Here is a 12537-nt window from a genome sequence, read left to right as displayed (position 1 = left end):
TTTCACAGAGCAGGAAGTTGGGCTCAATAGCCTAAGTCACATTGCTCCAACTTTTCAACTGTATAGGAAGGAAGGAAGGGAGGGAGGGAGCGAGGGATAATCATAAAAACTTGACAGCATCTGCCACACTTAGGATATAAGATATTCAGGCAGGCAGCCCAACTATTCCATTAAAGACTCTTTGTAGGATATTTAATTGTCTGTTTAGCAGAAGGATTGTGGACAGGTTGTAGAACAACAGGGGGCAAAACCCCAAAGAGACCATTTCTAAGATAGAGAGTTGGAAATAAGAGGCATATATCTGGACCTTAATGTCAACATGTAAGAAAGGTCCCACCTGTCAGAGCTTTAATAAATGCCTCAGTTTGACTAAAACAGTGAAGCTTTCACCTTAACTGCATCCAGGCTCAGCAGGTGGCTGCTGCCCCAGAAACATCTCCAAAGCCATTCAAAAGCAAATGAATCTGGCACAGAATCTCCAAAGCAACAGAAAATTTCCTCCTGTTGTTAGAAGATTTCAAGTTCCAATTCTTCTTGTCCCTGGAGTCCTATGTATCATCTTTTATGCTGCTCCAAATGGTCCCCCAGCTTTCCAGAAAAGTTTTACAGGAAAATAGAGGGAAAGGAAAGAAGGAACTGTGAAAATCTCCTCTTCCTTCCTCCTTCCAGCACAAATAGAACTCCAGGAATTCTAGATTCAACCCAAGCTTGAGATCACAGCACTCTATTTATTGAAAGCTCCAGCAGTATCACCTTCCATGTCCAATAATAAAATAACCTCATCTACACCTTCAGGAGAAATGTGAAAGAATGCCTGAAGTACCCTCAGAATAAGGTAGTAAAACAGGAGCCTCCTTTGCACAGAAAGAAAACTTTTGAGAAATTGTCAAGCAAATTGTGGCACATCAGTAATTTGCAAAAACTTTACTACTGTATATAGATAAAATAAGATCTTGGAATTCTGGATCCGTGCATGTAAACAGTTTTTCCAAATTTATAATTTTATTCCATACCCATCTTTTTTTTTTAATTTCCCTTTTCTCATGAGATCAAACAATCCCATAAAACTGCACAAAAAGAACACTCTTTATTCTGATCAACAAAAAGAGAACTTGATAATCCAAAAAAGAATTTCAGTAGAGTTAGGGAATGTGAATTCAGTTATCAACTTTTTGTAAATCTGTCAGATATAAATTAAATAAATTAGAATAAAATTTAAGTACAGCAAACATCAAAATACATAATTGTGTGCACTACTTTATCTCAATCCTATTAAAAACTATTACACAATATAACCAAATCTAAAGAGAGGTCTCTGTTCATGCAGTGGTTTGCTGCTTAATTAGCCACTGATTTACAGACTGAAGTAAAATTTCTGGCACTGGAGAGTTTTTACATATATGGAGAGACAGCACCGTATTTGGTTTGATGTATGATTATATATACATAGCTGTACCTATTATTACCGAAAAACAAGAGAGTGCTGGTTAAAGCAGCCATTTTCAGAACACATTCTAGAAAACCTAAGTGTTCCTTGGAAAATGAATAGAAAAAAAGAGCTTTGAGGATTGCTGCAGACTTTAGAACATGCACAGATCTGAGAAGAGTAATAATAATGTATTAGCAGCTTTTTCAGCTTTGTGGCCTCCCAGATATGCTAGAGTACAGTTCCAATCATTTCCAGGCATCCCTGACAAATGGTGGGCTGATTATGGGACTTGTAGTCTGGAAGGCACCAGGTCGGAGAAGAAGTTTATTATTTTAAAATAGACCAGGATTGTGCCCCACCAGTGAACTAAATGTTTGTCTGAGAAAGCTTTCCCAAGTCTGGTGTAACTCTGAAGAACTCTTCACCCAACAAGTTAGCAAGTTTGTATAATGAAAAGCAGGATGCACTTGAATTGACAATACAGTATTATTGTTGAATGGCGTAGAGTTGGGATTATTGCTCTAAGCTTTCGCTTTGCATATGTAAATCCATCAGGATAAAGTGAGAGGTACTGTGTTGCTTCATGATTTAATCAGTTAACAAGTGCAGCAGATTTCAGATGTGCAAAATACACAAACAACATTGTTTGCATAGTTTTGCCATTTTTTTCTTGGCCAGCTCGGCAAAATTTATTTCCTGTTGGGCAGATGTCCATGCTGCATCTCTTATCAGACGACTCTAATTATTCTGTCTTCTGTCTTTGTCAAAGAACCTGCATCCCACAGAAGCATGATTGAGGTTTGTCAGTCTGCTTCAAAGGCACTGTTGGTTGCTCCCAAACATTCCAATTTCTTTCTGAGTCATCCATATTTTCCACAGCAGGCTGGCTATGCGATGGAAGCTGCTACCAGTGAAGGGCAAAAAGGATTCTGTTCCTTGAATTGGGTTGAATTCATCCCCAGTATTTTTCCATGATTTTTTATGTGCCTATAATGGAAAATAGGACAGAAGCAATGTTTCAGAATAACAATCTTATATTTACATTTTGGAGAAAATGACTAAGAAAACGTTTTCTATGTTTTATGGCTTCATTTTACGAAAATACTATTTACAGACTTGTGGTTCTAAAGCCATCTTACACGCCAGGCTGGTGAATCTATCAGACCATAATCCTGGATAAGTATCCTTTTGTGGACAATATTCCTGTAGTAAATACAGTCAAAGTAAAAAGAGAACTTGACCATCCGCATTCACTCATACCCATCTACAAAAACATAGAGGGTATTTTGTGGGAGCCCTTAATTACATTTGGTGGGATTATCAGAGGCCCTTGTTTTAAAAATGGTGGCAAAATATAACATTTTGAATATTAAGGGTGGCAAGACAATGCAGAGAGAAATGCCAATTGCTGATCGGCCCGCAGTGGTCTGATCATATACACAGGGCAAAGGAACTAAAACATCACACGATTTCCTTTTTGGATAACCAACATTATACACAGAAATCCAGAGGATAAATGGGATATAAATGCTTTAATTGTATTAGATACTGAGAGATTTTTTATAACAACATAGAGCAGTGTTGTCCAAACTTGGCCACTTTAAGATGAGTGGACTTCAACTCCCAGAATTCCCCAGCCAGCATGGCTGGCTGGGGAATTCTGGGAATTGAAGTCCACTCATCTTAAAGTGGCCAAGTTTGGACAACACTGACATAGAGTAACCCCCCCCCCCCCAACATGCACACACATTCACTACATGTGATTCAGCTTGGCCATACAGTCTGCTCTATGTAGCTACATGGCCTAACCAGCAATTGTAACAGGATTAGGGGAGCATATAACAAGGGAAAAAAATAATGTACTGTTCTGAAAAAACACCACCTTTCATTGCTAGTTCTGTGGTTGCAGTACATTCTGTGTTATGATGAGGTAATGGGGATGCTTGTTAAATTGTGAAAGTATTAGAAGAGGCATAACAATTAAAAATACAGAGTAAATGTAAGTCTTATATTTCTAATAATTGCACAGATTATAAATTTTCCCAGGTGCCCCAACTATAATCTTGATCATTCATATCTGAGCTGTTTGTTATCTAGTATGAAATATTTATTTTAAATAGTTAGCTGCCTTGTATTATCAATCCAGTTTATTTACAGTTCAAAACCAAACACAAGAAAAAAAGCAACAGTACAATAAAATCAAATAATTTTTTAAAAATGGGTTGAAACAGTTAAAAACTAACAATTTTAGCATAAGGGAAGCACCAGATGGCCTCTAAGGGCTATTTTTATTATTGATAGAAATTTTGTGACCTTCTTAGAGGTTTCTGAAGAGCGGTCACCCAAAAGAAGGGTAATGACCTCTTGGTCTCAAGGACAATTAAAGTTGTTAACAATTGGGAATATTAAGTATGATTGCCATTGGGTATACACTGGACATTTTAAGAGCACTTGTGAATCAGATTCTCCTTCTATGTCTGAACAGAAACAAGTGCAGCTTTCCTATGGGAGATGTATGTATTTGACAGTTTTTGCTCTAATAGGTAAAGTCCAATTTTTTTTTTTTTAATCTGCGCTCAGTTGTTACCGACTCTGCAGTGACTGCTTGGATGAGTCCTTGCAGTTTTCAAGGCGAGGTGTTTCGGAAGTGGTTTGCCAGAGTCTCCTTCCTAGAGCAGAGCCCAGCTGGCGAGCGCAGGAGGTGGAGTTTCCGTTGCTTTGCGCCCTTTTCGGGTGAGCGCGGTTTCGCGCTTACCGGCAACTGCTCCTGACTCCTTTTGCAAGGCGCCGCCAGCATTTTTCCTCCCACCGGAGTGAGAGTCCCCATTTATCTACTCACGTGAGTTTTCGAACTGTTGGGTTGACAGGAACTGGGGAGGAAACAGGAGCTCACCCTGTTAACGCAAAGGCTGGACTCGAACCGCTGAAGCGTCGACCATTTCTGGCCGGCAACTTTCAGCATCATTAAGCCGCTGCGCCATCGCATCCCCCGTAAGTCCAAATTTGGGCCAGGATAAATACAGTAGTCTCCTATGAGGGGCATACAGAATGTTCAAGAAATATCTAGACCAGTGTTTCTCAACCTTGCCAACTTTAAGATGTGTGAAGGAATGGCTGGCTGGGGAATTCTGGGAGTTGAAGTCCACGCATCTTAAAGTTGGCAAGGTCGAGAAACACTGATCTAGACAGTTGAGGGAAGAGAGGCAATTGTCGAAGGAATTGTTGACAGTTGAGGGAGGCAATTGTTGACAGTTGAAGGGAAGCATTGGGTCTACCATTTTGGATATCAATTCCAAATTCTCTCCTTCAGTTCAACCAGAGTTCTATCAAGACCTGAAGCAGATAATGCTGGCAAAAAAAGACTGCTACATGCCAAATGATCCTTAATATGTCTCTTTGGGTGGAAGAGAACTTGTCTAGCAAGGTGAGCTGGATCAAGGAAGTATCCCCAATTAACTTGCTTCAGCCAAAATCTGAGGTGACAAAGTCTTAATCAGGCCCTGATTAAGGGAAATGCATCTTAGCCTCAGTCATATTAAAGCATTAGAGATTGAATAAGATTTTTAAAAATTTTGATTGAATTGCTTCTAAGCTATAGAATTCTTTGTAGATACACAGTTGAGCACCATATAGCATCGTATCCAGAACTTTAGCTTTAAATATTTAACAGCTGCTGGGACATATCTTTTTTCCAGACTGACCTGTAAAATTAGCAATTGCAAGAGATGCTTTCTGAGCTCTTACTAATATCTCTCTTGAATAGACCAGCAGGCAGAGGACTGAAAATGGACATCTGGATATTTAAAGGATTTAACTGGTTTAATAGGTTTGCTTAATCATCTATCTAACTGGGGGCTTAAAGGGTTTCCTAGAGAACACCAACACTTTTGTTTTAGGGTAGTTTATTTCAAGGCATACTCAGGAGCAGCAAAGCAACAGAGCTTTAAGGCTTCTTCAGGGGCCTACATGAGTTATAGACAGTATGGCTGGAGAATAGAAATGGGGCCATGGGCAAGGGAGGGAGGATAGAATTCTGGCGCAGCCAACATCACCACAATATTGTTAATGTAAACATTGAGCAGTAACGGGGCAGGGATGCAGCCTTGTTTTATGTTTTTGCAAGCAGAGGTAGGTTCATTTAGGTTGCCAAGGATATTGCTTTTAACTTAAATAGCAGTGCCGAGATGTAATAGCATTATCAGCTTCAGAAAATGGTGGTCTATGTGTTTTGATGGCAGTCTATGTATTTGTCAATAGCCAGTTTTCCTCAGCCAAGCTTAGATAGAAAGAAATGACAAAGATTTAGTGGATGAAAAGATGGTCCTGGGATTTATTATTTTAAAACTGGACAGTGGATTCAGGATGCAGTGGTCTACAGAAACTATGGGATAGGGATTTGGCTGGTAGGCCTGTCCCTTCACTTGGATTACTTTTATACACCACTGATAGTGAATGAATAATAGAAGTAGAAATAAACAATTGCATTTAAAGCAAACATGGATATAGGTTTCATTGATAATTTTGGTATGCCTCTATACTAAAAACTCTGGAAGTATTTGATAAGAATAGACTTGCAATCCCAAAGTTTATTTCATCAACTCATACACACAAAACCCCAAAATAAATATGAAAATCACCACTGAGTTTATAAATCAAAACTTGGTGTCTTTTCTCCAAAAATAGATTTTCCTACTTAATCCCTCTCCCTTTTTTAATGTAAGAGCTTAAAAAGAATTGTTCTCATGAAGATCTTATGGATGTGTCTTTGTAAGTGACTTGCACTAAAATTAAATATTTAATTTGTTCCAGAAATAGCATAAATTTAAAAATAGTCTCTCCTTGTCCCTGTGTATCACAAACAAGCAGACCCATTTTCTGCACTAACTGCTTGGGGTTTGCCTTTTCATGTCCCTAATGTCATATTTGATTACTAGTAATGTTGGGGATTTAGCACCAAAACTACCTGAAATTTGGCACACAATTGCACAGCTTCTTCCAATAAAAATATTTTATAGAGAGAGCAATATCAACAAGTACATTGAACATATTTCTGAGTATGTACTTTTGAAAGCTTTTTCCCCTTAACATACCCGTTCAATAAAAGTCACTATCCCATCAAAAGCTCTGCTTGGCCTAGTACTCACATTTGGAAGAAACCACACTGAAGACTTCTAAATTTTCATCACTGCAGCTGTAAATCTGGTACATTTTCACCCCTCTTCCTTGGCTGCCTTCATGCAACAGCTCTGATCTTCTGATCAATAGGTTTTGCTAATCCCATCTGGCTCTTTGATCCTTGCCAGGTCCCCAAACGACGGGCTGATGCTGTGATCTCATCTCATTTCATGTCCTTCCTTGCAACATTTTCTACTCCTCTCTGCCTGGGTATGAATTCTTCTTCTGCTGGGCTTTTGGCTGTACTATTCATTAAAACCACAGTGTGCTACCCAAGTAATATTTTATTTGCCTAGCCCTGATGGTTAGTATATAATTTACAGCTGCCCTCAAGCAGAGTAAGTGGAAACTGAAGGAATGCTGGCTGTATTTTTGTAAGTATTTGTTATGTTAGAGACATTTTTAGCGAAAAATGAAATCAGAAGTATTAATTTATTAAGAGAAATAAAAAGGTTCCAATAGTTAATATATGCTGAGATTAAAAAGCATATTATTTCTTGAAAGTGTTAGATTTTTCCAAACTACTGAGCAAATGGCTCTACATTGCTTAACCATTTAGCACCAAATTCAACGTTTTCAAATATAAACATTTTGCTTAAAGCCCTCAAATCTATATTTAGCCATTTTAATAGGTGAGTCTAATTTGCTGGAGCGTTAAGCTCCTGCTAAGATCACCAGATGCTAGTTGCAGTCCTTTACCAGTTTAGGAATAAATGCCACTGAAGTTCCAATAGCTTCCTCTCTGAAGCATGTGGTACATTTTCATCATTAAAATACCACAGTGGGGAGTACTTTGGAAATGTTCAGAATATATTTGCCTTTTTGGAGAAGCTAATTAATAATAATAATAATAATAATAATAATAATAATAATAATAATAATAATGGATTATCTAGATTTTTTACAGTCAGGATTCAGGCCTGGGCACAGGATGAAAATGGCATTGGTCGTGCTAGTGGATTATCTTTGTCAAGACTTAGATGGAGGTAGTGTTTCCCTCCTAATCCCTTTGGATCTTTTTGTGTCATGTGATACCATTAATTAGGTTATCCTTCTCAATCGCATTGGAGACTGGGGACACTGCGTTGCAGTGGTTCCATTCCTTTCTTATTGGACAATTTCATTCAGTGGTTGTAGGGGAGGATAGATCAGCCTGGTGGCCATTCAGTTATGGGGTGCCACAGAGTTCAGTCCTCTCTTCTGTTATTTAGCATCTATATGAAACTGCTCAGAAGAGTCGTCTACTGGTTCAGTTGCAGCTCTACCTCTTAACAGTAACTCATGCCCTTATAACTACACCCCTGCTCTGTGCTGGTTTTGATCTATGAAGCTCTAAATGGCTTAGTACTAAGGTATCTTCAGGACTGTCCTTCCAACCAGAACTGACCCACCCTCATATGGAAATTGAGAGAGAGGCTTAGTTATCATGTACTTCCATGAAGTCAAGCAGGTTGAAGTCAGGAGGTAGCATTTCCTCATAATGGCTCCAATATTGTGGAATAGCTTCCTTTGTGACATCAGACTGGCCCCCCACTGTGCAGGACTTCTGGGTGGCCACTAAGAATGAGCTGTTGTGGAGGGCTTTTGATTGTTTCACCTTTTGGTATTGATACTTAAGAATGTTACTGTTGCTACTTATGCTCAGTTGTTAGAAAGATTTAAACTGGATAAGAAGATTTATGATTTTACAAATGAGAAAACTGATTTTGAAATAGGCTTGTGTACTAATGATGAACATGTTATTGCTAAGATGTATAAACTTATTGAAAATAAATATGGAAGATGAATATGTTAAAGACTGCATGATTAATTGGGCAAAAAATGCTGGGTGCAATATAATGCTTGACCAATGGGAGAATATGTGGAGCAAAGGATTAAGTTTACATTTAATTACAACCTGAAAGAGAATTTTTATAAGATGATGTATTGTTGGTATTTAACACCAGATAAATTGTCAAATACGTATAAGGGAGTGTCAAATGTATGTTGGAAATGTAATCAACATGAAGGCACTTTTTATCATCTTTGATGGACTTGCAAGAAAGCTAAGAAATACTGGGATTTGATATGTACCTTAATTCAGAGAATTCTGAAAATGGATGTACAATTGAAACCAGAGGTTTTCCACTTAGGTATGATGGATAAACAGATCGAAAGAAAGCATGGGACATTATTTCTATATATAATAACAGCAGCGAGACTCTTATATGCGCAGAAATGGAAGGACCCACAAATACCTACAACTGAAGAATGGATGATAAAGTTAAGGGAATTGGCGGAGATGGCGAAATTGACTACTTTGATTAAAGAAAAGACTTTGTCTAGCTTTGTTTATTCTTGGAAACCACTTTTGGACTTTTTGCTTGAAACTGAGAGAAATAAAACTCTAATTTTGGGGTTTGATAATTAATACTGCTTATGATTTATAGAAGTACTGCGTATTGGTTTAAATTTTAGAGCAAGAGGTGAATGAATTATATATTTGTATCTGTACCAAAAAAAGTCAGAAACTACCCTTTCTCTTTTTTCTTTATAAAGTTTTTATATACATGTATAAAATAATGTTACTGTTGCAGATACAAATGGATAAATGTTATTTATGATTATTGTGGATGTTTTATTATTTAGCACATACAGTGGTTACTTTATTGTTATTATATGAAGGATATTTTAGTTCTTTTATTATTGTGATCCTTTTAATTACTAATACCATGGATATTTTAGCTGTCAATCAGTTTATAAAGTTGATCTTTTAAATTGCAAATTTAGTGCTTGTTTTGTTTTATAGTGGATCTTTGTAAGCTGTTGTGAGTCAGTGACATATAAATCCAACAAACGAACAAAAATTTATATATTCTGTTGCTTTACCAAGCTTTTCATCTGAAATCCTATGAATGCACATTGAAGGGTTATTGGAGTTTTAGGTCAGAAATACTGACATCATAGAATTATAACTTACTGTCACTATTATAAATGCCCTAGAAAAGAGAACATTCTGTGAATTAGCCTCACCTGAAGACTACAGCTCTTGCTTTTAATACCAGAGTGGTTGTGGCTTAAAACAAAAGAACAAAATTGAATATTTGCACTACTTGACCATCTTTAGGGCAACTTGAAGCTCTCCCATGGCACCAAATCTATTGTATTGGGAGGAAAGGAAAGCTATTGTTCTACAGCACATTGGAATATTTAAAATGTTCAGGGAGTAGTCAATACAATCAGCACAAAGTTCAATTAGTTTTTGATTTATGATGCCACATGTTCTCTTTGTATGACTGATGTCATTAACATCAGACTCAGCTGGTTTGTTCATCTGTTTCCATCCAGTTCTTCTTGAACAAAAACACTCTAAACAGATGGGGAATTTCATGGCTGCAAATGGAACTGTTTATCCTTCATTGTTCTTGTGTCAAACAATCAAATGAAATCTATTACCAACCATTGAAAAGATCACTATCTAGTCATCAGTGAGCAGAGGTGGGGAGGTGATTGTTATTTTGAGTGTTGAAAAGTAATCCAAGATAATAAAGATCTACTCTGCATAGGCAAAAATGGAAAGCTGTATTACATTTCATCTTTATTTTCCCCAGCTGCCATTCTCAAATATAAAAATGCTTCAGGGAGGGCATTCACGTGCCCTGAAATAAAAGTTTTGCCACTGAAATTAAGTCACTGTACTCCAGAGGATTTTCTACTCTGGCTGGCAAATTCCAGATTTTATCATAATGCATGTTTGGTTTAATACATGTTCTAATTTCCCTGTAGATTTAAGATGGAAACAAAATACTCTGCTTAAGGATAAAAGCTTTTGCCAGAAGAGTGATGCTGTCTGTTGATCATGATGATGCTCAACTTTAGTTTGCGTTCCTGGTGGCTTTTGAGAATCAAGGATGCTCAATGTTTTGTGAAGTGCCGCTTTCCAGAGACCTCACTAGACTACAGAACCTTTCATCTTTTATCTTGGTCCACACCCAGTCCTGGCCTAATGAGAGATGAAATCCAAAACCTGGAGGGCTATAGATTCCCATCTGTGTTCTGCCTGCTAAAAGGGAAGTTTTAATTATAGTCTTCAGTATAACAACTATATCTGCAATATGTGTCAACCTATACTCTTATCAAGGAGCTGGAATTGGTGACTGCAGCTTTCTGAAGACTATATAGTTCAACTTTCTGCAACCTGCTCCCACCATCAATTATGCAAGGATTGCAGCCTGTTAACTTTAGTTTGATAGTATGTAATACATGAAGAGGGTCTCTGCACCTTGTTCCTGATTATAGATATGGTGTGTGGGTATATATCTGCTTCACACACATTTTCATAATGCTGAAGAATACAATATACATGCCAAGTCCCATCAAGCAATATAACAAGCGTGTTTCCCTCCCCAAAGATTTTTGGTTACTGCAGTTTTGCAAGGTTGGTCAGCCTATTCAGTTAAAAAATCCATAATGCTTAATTGTCCATTGTCCATTTCTTAAAAAATGGACATGTGATAAACCCAATTAAGTCTATGATATATACATGCCCTAGCTCCTCTGAAGAGGTTAGTCAACAGCTATATTTATTTATTTATTTAAATTTTAAGCCACCCAACTCCATTATGGCTTTGGGTGTACAATATACAAATTTTAAAATAAAACAATCTACACAATACCTGCCCACCAAAAACCTCACCATCCAGAGAAAAGCCACCATCACCTCAGACAATCTATAAGAGGTCGACACTCAAGGCTTGGGAAAAGAGCCAAATCTTAGGGGCTTGTCTAAATAAGACCAGGGTGGGGGGTCATACAAACTTTTTGGGGAAGGTCATTCCAGTGGGCAGGTGCCATAACAAAGAAGGCCAACTTCCTGGGTCCCATCAGATGACATTGCTTAATTGATGGGATCCAAAGCATGCCAACTCTGTTGTGTTGTATATGACAAGCAGCAACTATAGAAGACAGGTGGTCCCTCAAGTAACAAGACCCTATGCCATAAAGCTATAAACAGTACCTTGATTTGTACCCGGAAGCCTACTGCAGCCTATTGCAGGGTGCTCTACATGAAGTTGTTCTGAAGGCCACTCAGAGGCTACAGCTGGTCCAGAATGCACCGGCATGGGCAAGCATCCCTGTAAGTACCTGTGCAGATCAGCTGCAACTTCTAAGTGGTCTTCCAGGGCAGCCCCATTTGGAGGATGTTTCAATAGTCCAAACATGAGATGACCAAAGCATGAGTTACTCTCTTAAGTGTTCTCCTTGTTCATTTAAGGGGGCAATTGGTGTACTAGATGAATCCATGCTAAGGTCTTGCTGGCTACAGTTGCCATATGCTCCTAAAGCAGGAGGTGTGATCCAAGAACACCCCCAAGTTGCACACCGGTCCTGAAGGGGGAACTGTAACCCCATTCAGGACTAAAATGCAGCATCTCCAAATCCAAGAATTCCAAATATTCAACCAGCTTAGTCTTGTCAGGATTGAATATGAGTCTGTTCCTCCCCAATTAGATCTCCATAGTCTCGAGTCAATGGGACAAGACCGTAACATTATTACCTGGTTGGTCTGGGGTTGAGATATACAATTGTATATCATCAGCATACTGATGGTACATGACCCCATGTTGACTGATACCTCATCCACTGGCTTGATGCAGATGTTATAGAGAAGGGGCAAGATCATCAAGCCCTAATGCACTCCACATGTCAGGGAGTTCTGATTTGATCTCTCCCTTTCTGCCCACACCAAATGGACCTGACCACAGAGAAAGGAGGAGAACCACTGGAACACCATGTCTCCCACTCCCAATCCTGCAGGTGGTCCATAAGGATACCATAGTTGATAGTATCAAAAGCTGCTGAGAGATCAAGCTACATTTGTAAAAGCAATATTATTCAACATTTTAATTGTCCTGTTCTCTTGCTTTCTCTGTTTCTCATTCATTTATCTTTGT

The 12537-nt window shown here is 38.3% G+C and overlaps 1 protein-coding gene across 1 annotated transcript; it reads right to left on the bottom strand.

Moving 5' to 3' along the window:
- Nucleotides 1–1074: 1074 nt before the first annotated feature.
- On the bottom strand, nt 1075–6637 carry VXN (vexin). The gene is given in 4 exon segments (XM_025165729.2): nt 1075–2287; nt 2289–2416; nt 6361–6392; nt 6574–6637. Coding segments are annotated over 4 exon segments (279 nt in total). The 3' UTR covers nt 1075–2232.
- Between the last annotated feature and the right edge of the window lie 5900 nt (nt 6638–12537).

This window comes from Python bivittatus, unplaced genomic scaffold (genome assembly GCF_059951505.1).
Source record: "Python bivittatus isolate LINGU-HERP-01145 unplaced genomic scaffold, Pbiv_v1 ctg000840_np1212, whole genome shotgun sequence".
NCBI classification, from domain to species: Eukaryota; Metazoa; Chordata; class Lepidosauria; order Squamata; family Pythonidae; genus Python; species Python bivittatus.
This window is presented reverse-complemented; position numbering and strand designations above follow the sequence as displayed.